Source organism: Lutjanus erythropterus, chromosome 11 (assembly GCF_056507025.1).
Source record: "Lutjanus erythropterus isolate fLutEry1 chromosome 11, fLutEry1.hap2, whole genome shotgun sequence".
NCBI classification, from domain to species: Eukaryota; Metazoa; Chordata; class Actinopteri; order Lutjaniformes; family Lutjanidae; genus Lutjanus; species Lutjanus erythropterus.
In genome coordinates this window covers 40,980,000-40,993,105 of record NC_139327.1, presented here as the reverse complement: position 1 = coordinate 40,993,105, position 13,106 = coordinate 40,980,000, and the positions used below count along the sequence as shown (strand labels likewise).

The following is a 13,106-nucleotide window of genomic DNA, read 5'->3' as shown; positions in this document are numbered from 1 at the left end:
TATTCATTTAATGACTTTGACAGGATCACATTCAGAACCATAAAGACTGAAAGGTTAACTTTTAGCATGACATCTAATGTGTCCAAACACTCTCGGATGTCTTTTACTGAGCAGCATGTTAGAAATATAATCATAAACAAATCAGTCAAATTGATTTGTTTCTGGTATTTACCCCAACACACCTTCAGGCCTGTTTTTTTAGTTTAAGGATTTACAACATCCTATTAGGATTGTGTGGAAAAAATCAATTCTGCCTTGAAAATTTATGAATCAATGCAGAAAAGTCTACAATATAAAAATGTAAAAATTTAAAGTTTAAAATTCAAAAAGTCTAAAAAAAATTTAAAAGCCAATTCTTGGCATTATGATTGCCTGTAAAAAGTTGTAAGATTGGGGGCTGACGCGTTCAGCGCATCGAATAAACAAAATAAACTTACAAAGTGTCAAGAAATTAAGTATTCTCACACATAGTTTCATTTTTAAACAGAAATACAACCGTACACCTTCTGCATTTAAATAAGTTGGTCAAATAGTTTGTTTCCAGTATGCTGGAAATATTCGTTAGAAAGGAAAAAAAAAATCATAGGACAAAATAGTAGAGCGTGGAGATAAAGTGATGATGAGTCAGGTGGAGGTGAAATTACTGACCTGTCTTCATCCTCTTCACTGCTGTCTTCAGTTTCCACTGCCTTTGCTTTGCATGGATGCTCTGCTTCTGTTTTTTCAGAGCTGTGAAAAAGGTCAGAAAAAGGGTGAGAAGAGGAGGAAAGGTACAGGGATCTTGACTCCCCTTAAAGCCTTGTTTGAGGAATTCCTTCATACTGACTCCAAAACAGAACTTTGTTTAAATATTTCAATCAAGTGTTTAACACAGAACAGCAGATTTTCTTACCCTTTTCTCTCCTCGTCCTCCTCTGATGATGATGATTCAGAGTTGACTTGGCCTTAAGTGCACATGAATAAGAGTTTCATCATGAGCTGTAAACCTAATTATATTACTAAACTCCAATAAGACCCAAGTTACACAAGAAGTTAGCCAACAATGTTCCCACCAAAGTTGCATCGAACGGCACCACTCTGCCTTCCCAGGTGCCCTTAACTACCCATATGCCACTTCTCGACTGATCAGCAACTCAAAAGCCAATGAATAGTGACAACGTGGAGGAACATTGGGCCATATTTCAGTTCAGTAAGTAAAATGCCTAATTTGATCACCAGTTAGCTGCTTTGAGACAGCTAACGTTAGCATTCAGCCACGTCCTGGCTAGCCTCACATAGGCAGACGTCTGTCCACAGGACTTGGCACTGGAGAAAAGTTTGAGTCCACACATACACATTCTGCTATAGAGGAAAAAATGCCCTGCCTTGTTTGCATTTCTTTGAACCAATCACAAATGCTAAGCCCAGGATGCAGCGATGGTGCTGCTGCAAAATAGTGTTGAGGGGGAACTTATTTTGGTGGAACATTTGCACATCAGGAGGTGAGCTCTGCTATTAAAACGAGTCCATCACTAGTAACAGCTGTTAGCTTTTTTATATTTGTACCATGAGTGCTCCAGGTGCTAATTTGCAGTTTTCAGTGTCTAGGTTGCAGCTTGAAGGAGATGCATCGATGTAGACGCAAACGCCATGATTCCACTTGGACCAAGCAACCAATGGCAAGACTTACACCAGCAGTGTGTATCTGGTGAGTCAGACATCTTTCTAGCTAGCATCCTTACTGCCACACTGAACCCATGCTGCTACAGTGCCTCTAACTTTTTTTGTTGGATTAATCTGTATGAACAAAAACAGAAATATCCATTTCAGTGAGTTTAATGTCACATAACGTTAATGACTGAGCCAGAACATTTCTGAGGTTGGTGAAGAGACAGCAGTACATCTACTGAACTTCACTTGTGTCCAAATATCTAATGTGCATTGATTTTTCAGAATCAGTTTACACCTTACCTATCATGCCAAGTAAAATGATCAAATGATAACGTTAGCTAGGAAGTGGCTGGATGCTAATGTTAGCTGAGGTAAATAACAGGTTATCAAATATCTTATCTATATTTTGAAATATGGCCTGGTGTCCCCCTGAATTTTCACTATCTGCTGTCTTTTAAGTTGCTGATCAGTTGGGAGGCAGTGAAATGACAATTAGTCAGATTCTCTACATATATATGACGTATGACCTGGAAAACAGTGTACAGTTTGAAATCAGAGGAAAATGAATGTCGTGTGAATATGGGGAATGGTGCATCCTGCACCTGGTTCAGTTTCCATAAAACTAATGTTAATGCAGCGTTTTAACGAGAGAGGAGCTTCAGACAGAAAATAAGCAGGACTGATGTAGTGCTGGTGTTCACATTCATTAATACATTCATACAACCTGTGTTGTAGCCTAGTTAACTTAAGAACTTTACCACATAAGCATGTCAGCAAATATCTGTATAAATAACAAGACAGAAAATGAATATAACACTAATATCAATACTCACTGGTTACTGAAATCAGGATGAGCATAACAGCCAGAACTGAAAGACAGACGGACAGACTGTAACTGGGTGATAAATCTCTCTTATGTTTTTTGCAGCATATCAATAAAACTGAAAATAAATAAACAGAAATAACAATTTCCCCTAATGCCTCAGATAAGAGGAGCTGCAATCGTCAGAGGTTTAGCTCTTCTGTTTGTTTACCAAAGCAATTAATACATTAGTTAAATTCACAGTTTGAATTTCGGGGAAGCTAAGAGGAGCTCGGCTCACCTGAAAGGACATGAGCTCTAAAACATGAGGGTCCTGAAATAAATAAATGAAAATACAATGATGTGTGCTAATTTGCACATTGTATTATAATTTCCGAACATGTATCTTCAGTTATGAACACCTGTGTGCTCTGTTGTGTGTTCCACCCTGACCGCTGTGCTGTGTGAGGTTCTGACACGGAGGTCATTGATACAGACAGAACGTCTTACTCACTTTGGTCCCTGTTTGCTTTTCATTGTTGCAAACTGAAGTGTCGGCTCTAATTCTACTTTCTCTCGATTATAACAGTCCACAGACAGAAGGGGAAGTGAAGGGACAGTCAGTGAGGACACAGTGTGAGAGAGAGATGCACACAACAGAACAGCTGTTTCTATGCAGGTATGTATGAGTTATTTTGTTTAAGAACTCTCCACATTAGTTTACATTCACAAAGATCAGAGTATGACTAACGCGTTCTCAAGTACACCATTGTTCTAAATGGCAGAACGTGCATTGAAAGGATCTTGACGGGCATCAAACTGCCTTGACACTCCCACTCTGAACTTGTTTCCATTGTGGAGCATCAGATGAGGGTCAGAGCTTTTTATTCTGCATTTTTCAGAGTCATGCACATGTCTGGAAATTTTAGAAGCTGTGCTCACCAGAAAATAGGGCTCCCCTGAAAACCACTGTGTAAGTTGAACCCTAGTTAAATTACTATAATGAAGTAGCTCAGTTTATTTGTCCTTCTTAAAACTATCCGGGGATACACAGAAATGACATATCTTTTAAAATGAATTGTAAACGTTAAAAACATTTGTTTTTGGCTATTTGTCGTGTCTCAGAAGAGCAGCATCTCCTGGGATGTAAACCAGCAGTGGAAGGTTGGACAGATGACAACGAAACCAGCTTTGGTTTGTCAGTATTTGATGTAGGAAATGAAAATCAGGTTGTACATAAGTTGTGTCAGAATCAACTCAACGTGTAACAACGTTCAGCACAGGCCTGCAGACATTAACCTGCGAGGAGAGCAGGCTGCTGGTGCTACCAATGCTAACATTAGCTACACTCACACACAGTTTACATTTCATTAACTATTTTAATTTTGTTTAATCCTCAAGGAAATTAGTCGTTAATAACATCCCTACTTATTTTCTATTTTATGTCCTTATAAAATTAACTCTTTGGGTTTTTGGTTGACATTTGAAGAAGTCAGTGGATTTTATGAAATGGTGATTGATATTTCCATATAAGCAAAATGAATTAAAGGAGCAGTGTGTAGGATTTAGTTGCCTCTAGCTGACCTTGGAGGAGGCAAACATCTCATCTCACTACCTCCTTCCAAGCATGTAGGAGAACTTACACTTTGAGTGTACAAAACATTAAAGTCTGTATCTATTTGTTGGTCCAGTCTGAGCTGCTGTAGAAACAAGATGGTTCAACATGGCAGCCTCCATGAAGAGGAGCTGCTCCCTCTGTAGACATAAAGGGCTCCTTCAAAACTAACTTATTTTCTGGTTATTCTAAAGTAATGAAAACATAATCATGAATGTTAAATTCCATTTCTGTCATATCCTGACAATAAATCCCTCTAAATCTGACTCACTGGACCACAAAGTACTGTACTCAAGTACAAATTTGAGTATTTTGTGTTAAAATACGTACTTTACTTTTACTTTGACTCACTTTTAGTTGTCTGATCCACTGTTAATGCAATCAGTTTCTACAATCTGTGTTAAAGATGAAACTACATTATTATTTAACTTAATATTGATACACTATAGTATAAATGATTGTTTTTATACAGGAGACACTTTAAGAAAACAGAAAACTTGCTACCCTGAGCCTCCATCTACCTGACATGAACATACTCACAGGCCAGCAGGGTCGGCCTCACGCAGACCATCTCTGATCCAGGGTTCGCCTCCTTGACAGTTCTTTATCTCTCCTCGCCGGTCTCTGGAGTCACAGTCAGCGTTTCCCCCAACTGCCTTGTCTGTTCCCTACTCTTCAGTTAGTGACGAGTTTGCTTAAGTAACAAACGTTACATGAGGATATTTAACTAAACTAGCAGAACTAAACTACATGACTGGAGGGGAAGTGATGAGGAGCAGGTATTTTCCATAGATATAAAACAAGAAATGTGACGTGTCCTACTGACTACGTACTCTTGGACAGTTTTTATTAAGTGTAGGACAAAGTCTTGTATGAAACTTTGAATTTATTTTGTTTGTTTATTTATGTATGTATCTATCTGTCTATCTATAGTAAACTGTTAGAGATGGGACCAATCCACTCCAGTATTGGTATCGAGGGCCTGTATGACATATCTGTGTTCAGAGACTTTTATTTTGAAATTGTGTTTTGTAGTCACACTGTTTTTGCCTCTTGTTGCTCGGCTACCTTCTGTCCGCTATGTTTCCTGTACAGTGCAGAAGTAACTAATGATGTGCTGTGAGGTTCATGTAGCTCAACAACTCAATTCTCTCTCTGCATTTCATGACGTTGCTCCGTCCTGCTGATGTTAAATGTGTTAACATCAGCAGATATGACATATCTGTGCCGCTGTAATTTTGGTAAATACTTGTTTCAGTAATTAGGGCTGCACCTAACAATTATTTTTTCAAGGATTAATCTAATTTTTTGATTAATTTATTCATTAATCTACTGATTTTTTTTATTATTACCCAATCCAATATTTTATTGAATCATAATTCTGAAAAGTAGACACATGAAACACATTTTGGTATAATAGTGACATATTTTGAAATTAGTCTGATTTCCACCATATTTAGTCTTTCTCGATTGTTTTGGCTCATTTTTCCAGGCAGTCTTAACTTTCTGAAAGCTGCAGCTGTTGCAGCTGTTTCGTGGAACATCACAGTCTTGTCGCATTTTTGCAGACATTTCATTCATGTTTCAAAATTTAAGTTTTACATAAATAAAAATGAAATCCAACTGATGACACTGTTCTCTGGCCAGAGCCACGTTCGCTGAACCACAGTCCTACAGCACCCCACAGTGGTTGGAGGACACTGTTACACAAGCGCCATGCATGAATTTAAACCAGCTCTCTAGATAGTGGAAACTTGGACTGGATATAAAACAACTAATAAGAATTTTATGGAAACTGTAATATGGCCTTCTGCAATTTTCAAATTGGAGGATGTGCAATATTTGATAAAACTTGATTTTTGTTTAAAAATGACTGTGGTGCTGCAGAGACGTGTTGTACACACTGAAGAAAACATCTTTTTAGGGTAGCAACTAATGATTATTTTCATTATCAATTCATCTGTGAATCATTTTTATGACTAATTGATTAGTTGTTTAATATTGATCAGTGTTTCCCGAAGTCCAAGATGACGTCCTCAAATGTCTCATTTTGTCCACAACTCAAACATATTCAGTTTACTGTCAGAGAGGAAAGAAACCAGAAAATATTCACATTTAAGAAACTGAAATCAGAGAATCTGGACAATTTTCTTTTGAAAAAAGATCCAAACTGATGAACTGATTATCAAATTAGTTGTCAGGTAGTTAAATAGTCGACAACTAATTGTTTTATCAATCAATAAATGAATCTTATATCAGATCAGAACTGAAAAAAGTGGATCTGTACATCTCTACAGACTATATTTTGTTGTAATAATATGTGTTTACAGTGTAAATCAACAGTATATATAATATATTATACCATGTATCACATTATGTACTGGATCATATATATCATGGATGGACTTGGATTATAAAGCATTTTAAAGATAAAATATAAGATATTGCTATTTTAGTGCCACAACAGAGAAATTTAAAATTTCCTCATCCATCAACTCCTCAAGGCACTTTGTTCATCTACTAGTCACATTCACCCAGTCACAACACTCACATTCACACGTTAATGCGTCAGCCATCAGGGGCAGTTCGGGGGTTAGGACACTTTGACATGTGGACTGGAGGAGCCAGGGATCGAACTGCCGACCTGCTCACCCTCCTGAGCCACAGTCACCCACTGTTAATACAGACAACTGTAGTATAATTACACCATCAAACAGTATAAAATTCAGATGCATCCTGGTGTTCAGTGTTATACTGGACTGTATCATAGTACCGTTACTTTGCTTTACTGACTTGCTACTATCTCACCACTGTAGGTACGATAGTTGTATTCTGTTGCCTGTCTTCGTGTGTTTTAAGTGTTTGCTCTTGTAGTTACTGATTATAGTACAGTTTTTTTTAATGTTTTATTCTGTTACTTTCTTTATCCCTCTACACCAGTGACAGACAGAGGTGTTCATTCTCGTGGGCACAATCTCTCAGGAATGCCTTTAGGGAATTTCTCCAACAATGAAATCATTAGGATGAAAAGATGAAGTGGTGACATTTTATATCCAAAAGATCAAAACTTCACTGTGACATCATAATGTTCTGCCCTACATTTTTCTGGCCATTATTCAGTGGCGTAATCTTCTGTGCTGCAGCTTTGTTGAAAGTGTGTGAAACATATAATCCAATATCAGCTCATTGCTGTGTCTGATATTGAGCTAGCAGAGACATACTAAACTACGAATGTCTGCTTCTAATACGAGTGATACCATGTGTCTTCATATCATTTAGACCAGAGAGACAGCACAGATTCAACGAGAAGGCTTCTCATTTCTTTATTCTTCATACTTTAACTTTAATTTTGTTTCCTAAAAAATACTGCAAGACAGTGGACACCAGCCAGGTTTCAAATTAACACTCAGTGATCACATAAATGTGGGTACAAATGTTGGCTTTGGTGGGTTTACTCTCCAACTTTTGGGGTGTTCACTGACATCTGAAACATCTCTGCATCCTACCGAACTGAAGCCATGACTGTCCTCTATATTATCTTTATTTTTGAACTGGCCAAAGATAATTAAAAATGGCTGGTCTCAGCTGTCTGCTGATCCAAAAATTCAATTCATGCTTGTACATCAGATTAAAAGAAAAACGGAACAGATAATAAGAGGACAAGGCAATGTCTTAAATCAGGTTAAGTCACAGTATATAACTCAGGTTATTTATGTAAGAATCATAGTAATATTTAGATATAATATTTATACCAGTTATAATTTAAAAAATAATTGATATGACAACAATAACAACAAGAGAAATAATAATGAGAAGCATCTCATGTTTTTAATCACGTTTGTTTTGAGTTTGTCCACGGTTCAGCTGCTTCTCCAGGTTTTAGGATGATGAGGAGACTGAAGGAAAGAAAAGAGATCATCTGCACCATGTTCCACCTCCATACGATGTACGGCTGTGGCAGTGTATTCATTTGGCAATTTAAATATGACTTTAAAAAACGAAAATAATCTAATGCAAGGAACCCAGAATAGAGCCCTGTGGTACCTCATATGGAATGATCATTTTGTCTTTGACCCCTAAGACTGACCTAAGTGATTTCTTTAGTGTTTTTGTGGTGTATGTTCTGTAGCACCAAAGTTCATTTTAATTGTATTTTAGCTCAGAGCAGCTTGCTTGTGTCCAACAACACCACTCTCAAATATTCTTTAATTTTCATCTGTACTGGATTTTTCAAATGTAGATGCACTAAAAAGTTTTTTAATTTTATATTGTGAGAAGTTGGGATGCAGGGAAAGAAAGATAGAATGAGGCCAAATGTTTCTTCATGTTGGAACGACGGCTCTGTAAAACACACACAAACAGACACATTAAGATAAGATTAGATTACACTAGATTATCTTAAATTGGATTAAAGATACCTTACTCAATCCACAATAGGGAAGCTTGTTTGGTTGCACATAAACCAAGATAAAACAAGTCAGACAGTTTACAAGAGACAACATGAAAGCTCCACAACAGCGCTAACTATAAATCATCAAGTCAGACACAGATTCAACTGGCAGGATTTGTGCGGTGATTACCGATGACCGGTTCTGCACAGGCCCGGTTCATCTAGAACGAGCCGAAGGACAAGTCTGAACATCTCAACACAAATTAAAAATGGGATGATGGGAGTTATCTTCACTGTTATACAACCGCCATTACTGATGAAATGATAGATGAGGTGTGTTTACACTCTCTGTTTTGCAGAAGTAATTAGATGGCAGCCAGTGGGAAATCCACCATTACCGTGACAACCTGATTAAACCGTAGCAATAGCGAGTACAGTTACATATTAACATGAGCTACATAACAAAGACATGAGGCAGTGAAATGTACTGATGAAGCTGAAGTTGGATGGGCAGTTTATTTTTGGTGTCACTGGGTAAAAGTGATTACAAACATTCAGCGAGAGATGCACCGATTTCAAGTTTCTTGGGTGATTCCACTTTCTGTTTTTTGGGGTTTTTTTTGTAAGGACCCAATTTTGGCTGATTCAATGAGCTATAATTCACAGAACAGGAGGTGAAATTTTAGCCGTCAGTCTGTGAATCGCGGTCTGCTGCTGGCTAACATTAGCCTGAAGAGCTATCGCCATCAGCTTCTCCATCTTCTTGTAGACTGTCTGTCTTCTATTTATCCTGTTCTTTGAATCCATTACTAATGCCAACCTTGTGCCAGCATGTGTCTGAGAATCAGATATTTAACGCTGACCGGATCCTTAGTTTCAGCATAATGCGATGGTGGTCTGAGAGAAGTGAAAACATTACAGCTACAGGTTCCGCTTTCAATAGATAATTTTACTGCTTTCAATGTGTCTCATTGTCACATTTTAGAGACAGGCCTAAAGGGACACTTTAGCCTAATTCAGAGTTGATCCAATATTCAGATTCAAGACCTTATTGTAATTTCTCTTGTACAAATTTAACAAAAACTTTTTGGGAAGTTCAACGAGAGACCATTGTAAATCATATGATTTATGTTTAAAGTATTACAAGTTCTGGAATTCTCATCTTTCATACAAGTTTGAAGTACAAAGGTTTTACATTGAACATATGAGTGTATTTGTTTCTTACCCCTCAGACACATCTGTAGGTAGCAGACAGGTATTTGTAGGTGCCCCAACAGGGGTCTCCTGCCAGTGCATTTGATGACTTGATTATACATCTGGACTTACTGTTACAGCTAGAAGGAAAAGATGGAACGTAAAAAAAACCTTTTCATCAATCTGCTGGATTTTCTTTCTTCATCGTTTGCCTATCTCTTACCTTTTGGCCAAAATACTGGTGACATTTCTTTTACAGCTCAAGCTTTGGTTTTTACCCTCCCACTTTTTGCTCCAACAAAATGCTTTACTTTGGCGTCCGTAAGTGGCTGACTCTACCTGGATCCTTTTCCCCATATCTGAGGAGAGACAAAACACAATATATGTATGTGAGATGGTAAAAGACAGTAAAAGACAGGTATGCTTTGGCACATGACCAAAAGTGTGTACAGGAAATTAGAACTTACTGCACTGTAGTGTCTTGCTCTGTCCCTCACAGATCACTGTTGAGTGAAGACATTTAGTTTTGCAGGGACATTTTGGTTTGCAGGGACATTTAGCTTTGCAGGGACATTTAGGTTTGCCAGGACATTTTTGTTTGCAGGGACAATTGGGCTGGCCAGGACCTATGGGTTTGCCAGGACCAGTGGGTTTCCCAGGACCTATGGGTTTGCCAGGACCAGTGGGTTTCCCAGGACCTATGGGTTTGCCAGGACCAGTGGGTTTGCCAGGACCAGTGGGTTTTCCAGGACCTATGGGTTTGCCAGGACCAGTGGGTTTGCCAGGACATTTGCGGGGCAGTTTAAATTTGCAAGGAGATTTGGATACACCAGGACGTTTGGGTTTTCCAGGACCCTTGGGTTTTCCAGGACCAGTGGGTTTCCCAGGACCCTTGGGTTTGCCAGGACATTTGCGGGGCAGTTTAAATTTGCAAGGAGATTTGGATACACCAGGACCTTTGGGTTTTTGAGGACGTTTGGGTTTTCCAGGACCCTTGGGTTTTCCAGGACCTTTGGGTTTTCCAGGACCCTTGGGTTTGCCAGGACATTTGCGGGGCAGTTTAAATTTGCAAGGAGGTTTGAGTTTTCCAGGACCCTTGGGTTTGCCAGGACATTTGAGTTTTTGAGGACCTTTTGGTTTGCCAGGACATTTGGGTTTGCCAGGACCTTTGGGTTTTCCAGGACCCTTGGGTTTGCCAGGACATTTGCGGGGCAGTTTAAATTTGCAAGGAGATTTGGGTAGGCCAGGACCTTTAGGTTTTTGAGGACCTTTTGGTTTGCCAGGACCCTTGGGTTTTCCAGGGCCTTTGGGTTTTTGAGGACCCTTGGGTTTTCCAGGGCCTTTGGGTTTTTGAGGACCTTTGGGTTTTCCAGGACCTTTGGGTTTTCCAGGACCCTTGGTTTTTCCAGGACCTTTGGGTTTCTTAGGACCTTTGGGTTTGCCAGTAGGTTTAGATTTTGCGGGTGCTTCAGGTTTTGGGGGAGGTTTAGTTTTTGGGGGAGGTTTAGATTTTGCGGGTGCTTCAGGTTTTGGGGGAGGTTTAGTTTTTGGGGGAGGTTTAGATTTTGCCGGTGCTTCAGGTTTTGGGGGAGGTTTAGTTTTTGGGGGAGGTTTAGATTTTGCCGGTGCTTCAGGTTTTGGGGGAGGTTTAGTTTTTGGGGGAGGTTTAGATTTTGCGGGTGCTTCAGGTTTTGGGGGAGGTTTAGATTTTGCGGGTGCTTCAGGTTTTGGGGGAGGTTTAGTTTTTGGGGGAGGTTTAGATTTTGCGGGTGCTTCAGGTTTTGGGGGAGGTTTAGTTTTTGGGGGAGGTTTAGATTTTGCGGGTGCTTCAGGTTTTCGGGGAGGTTTAGTTTTTAGGGGAGGTTTAGATTTTGCCGGTGCTTCAGGTTTTGGGGGAGGTTTAGTTTTTGGGGGAGGTTTAGATTTTGTGGGTGCTTCGGGTTTTGGGGGAGGTTTAGATTTTGCGGGTGCTTCGGGTTTTGGGGGAGGTTTAGATTTTGCGGGTGCTTCGGGTTTTGGGGGAGGTTTAGATTTTGCGGGTGCTTCGGGTTTTGGGGGAGGTTTAGATTTTGCGGGTGCTTCGGGTTTTGGGGGAGGTTTAGATTTTGCGGGTGCTTCGGGTTTTGGGGGAGGTTTAGATTTTGCCGGTGCTTCGGGTTTTGGGGGAGGTTTAGATTTTGCGGGTGCTTTGGGTTTTGGGGGAGGTTTAGATTTTGCGGGTGCTTCGGGTTTTGGGGGAGGTTTAGATTTTGCGGGTGCTTCGGGTTTTGGGGGAGGTTTAGATTTTGCGGGTGCTTCGGGTTTTGGGGGAGGTTTAGATTTTGCCGGTGCTTCAGGTTTTGGGGGAGGTTTAGATTTTGCCGGTGCTTCAGGTTTTGGGGGAGGTTTAGACTTTCCAGGGACTTTCCAGGGTACTGTTGGTATTCCTGAAGGAAGTGTAACTGGTTTAGTTGTTTGACAGATTACTGGTCTTTCGGGTATATAAATATATGAAGGAAATTTAGGTGGTAGTGTGTAAGTTCCTGGTCTTATTCCCGGAGGAAATCTTGGTGGTAGTGGATAAGTTCCTGGTCTTATTCCTGGAGGAAATCTTGGTGGTAGTGTGTAAGTTCCTGGTCTTATTCCTGGAGGAAATCTTGGTGGTAGTGTGTAAGTTCCTGGTCTTATTCCTGGAGGAAATCTTGGTGGTAGTGTGTAAGTTCCTGGTCTTATTCCCGGAGGAAATCTTGGTGGTAGTGTGTAAGTTCCTGGTCTTATTCCCGGAGGAAATCTTGGTGGTAGTGTGTAAGTTCCTGGTCTTATTCCCGGAGGAAATCTTGGTGGTAGTGTGTAAGTTTCTGGTCTTATTCCCGGAGGAAATCTTGGTGGTAGTGTGTAAGTTTCTGGTCTTATTCCCGGAGGAAATCTTGGTGGTAGTGGATAAGTTCCTGGTCTTATTCCTGGAGGAAATCTTGGTGGTAGTGGATAAGTTCCTGGTCTTATTCCTGGAGGAAATCTTGGTGGTAGTGTGTAAGTTTCTGGTCCTATGTGTATAGCACTTACTAAAGAAATACTATGTGTTTTAGGTGCTAAATGCAGTCCTGTTGGATCAGTTTGTATCATGTGAGGAGGTGGTGCTTTTCTGAAACTGAAAAGGGAAGCAGAGAGAGAGAATTACTGTGTATTCATCTGATCAATTTATTGTTCTTGTCGGTGCAACTATACAGGTGCATCACATTATTTACCCAAAACTGTCTTTGATACACAGTCCAGAGCAATCCAGATGTATGGTAAAGTTATTGCATTATTGATGTCCAGATGTCCATTTGGACTCAGGGATGAACTGATGAGATTTTTGGTGTTTAAAAGTCACTTTGACCTAACATTCATCCCATTCTCCTATGAATGTGATATCTCAGGCACACCTGGACTAAATTTCTTTAAATTTGGGTCAAAGGTCATTATTACCTGACAAA

The 13,106-nt window shown here is 39.7% G+C and overlaps 1 protein-coding gene and 1 long non-coding RNA gene across 2 annotated transcripts; both read right to left on the bottom strand.

The window, feature by feature from the left end:
- Positions 1 to 647: 647 nt before the first annotated feature.
- On the bottom strand, positions 648 to 4,730 carry LOC146319626 (uncharacterized). Its single transcript, XR_014771556.1, has 4 exons — positions 4,608 to 4,730; positions 2,484 to 2,519; positions 893 to 944; positions 648 to 729 (listed from the first exon to the last, which is right to left on the bottom strand). It is a non-coding gene; the product is annotated as an uncharacterized LOC146319626 (long non-coding RNA).
- Positions 4,731 to 9,349: 4,619 nt separating this feature from the next.
- On the bottom strand, positions 9,350 to 13,092 carry LOC146319625 (uncharacterized). The gene is made up of 6 exons (XM_084730679.1): positions 13,056 to 13,092; positions 10,859 to 12,077; positions 10,680 to 10,768; positions 10,119 to 10,349; positions 9,875 to 10,010; positions 9,350 to 9,791 (listed from the first exon to the last, which is right to left on the bottom strand). Exons 1-6 carry the CDS (start codon positions 13,090 to 13,092, stop codon positions 9,686 to 9,688), a joined length of 1,818 nt encoding a protein of 605 aa, XP_084586805.1. The 3' UTR covers positions 9,350 to 9,685.
- Positions 13,093 to 13,106: the final 14 nt, after the last annotated feature.

What these genes read in the sequence shown, in the direction of transcription:
- LOC146319625 (XM_084730679.1), bottom strand. Translation starts at nt 13,092, where the DNA reads ATGACCTTTGACCCAAATTTAAAGAAATTTAGTCCAG. An exon ending in TTTAAAGAAATTTAGTCCAG is followed by an intron (nt 12,078 to 13,055) that starts GTGTGCCTGAGA and finishes CACTTCCTTCAG; the next exon opens with GAATACCAACAGTACCCTGG. An exon ending in ACCAGTATTTTGGCCAAAAG is followed by an intron (nt 9,792 to 9,874) that starts GTAAGAGATAGG and finishes TTTTCCTTCTAG; the next exon opens with CTGTAACAGTAAGTCCAGAT.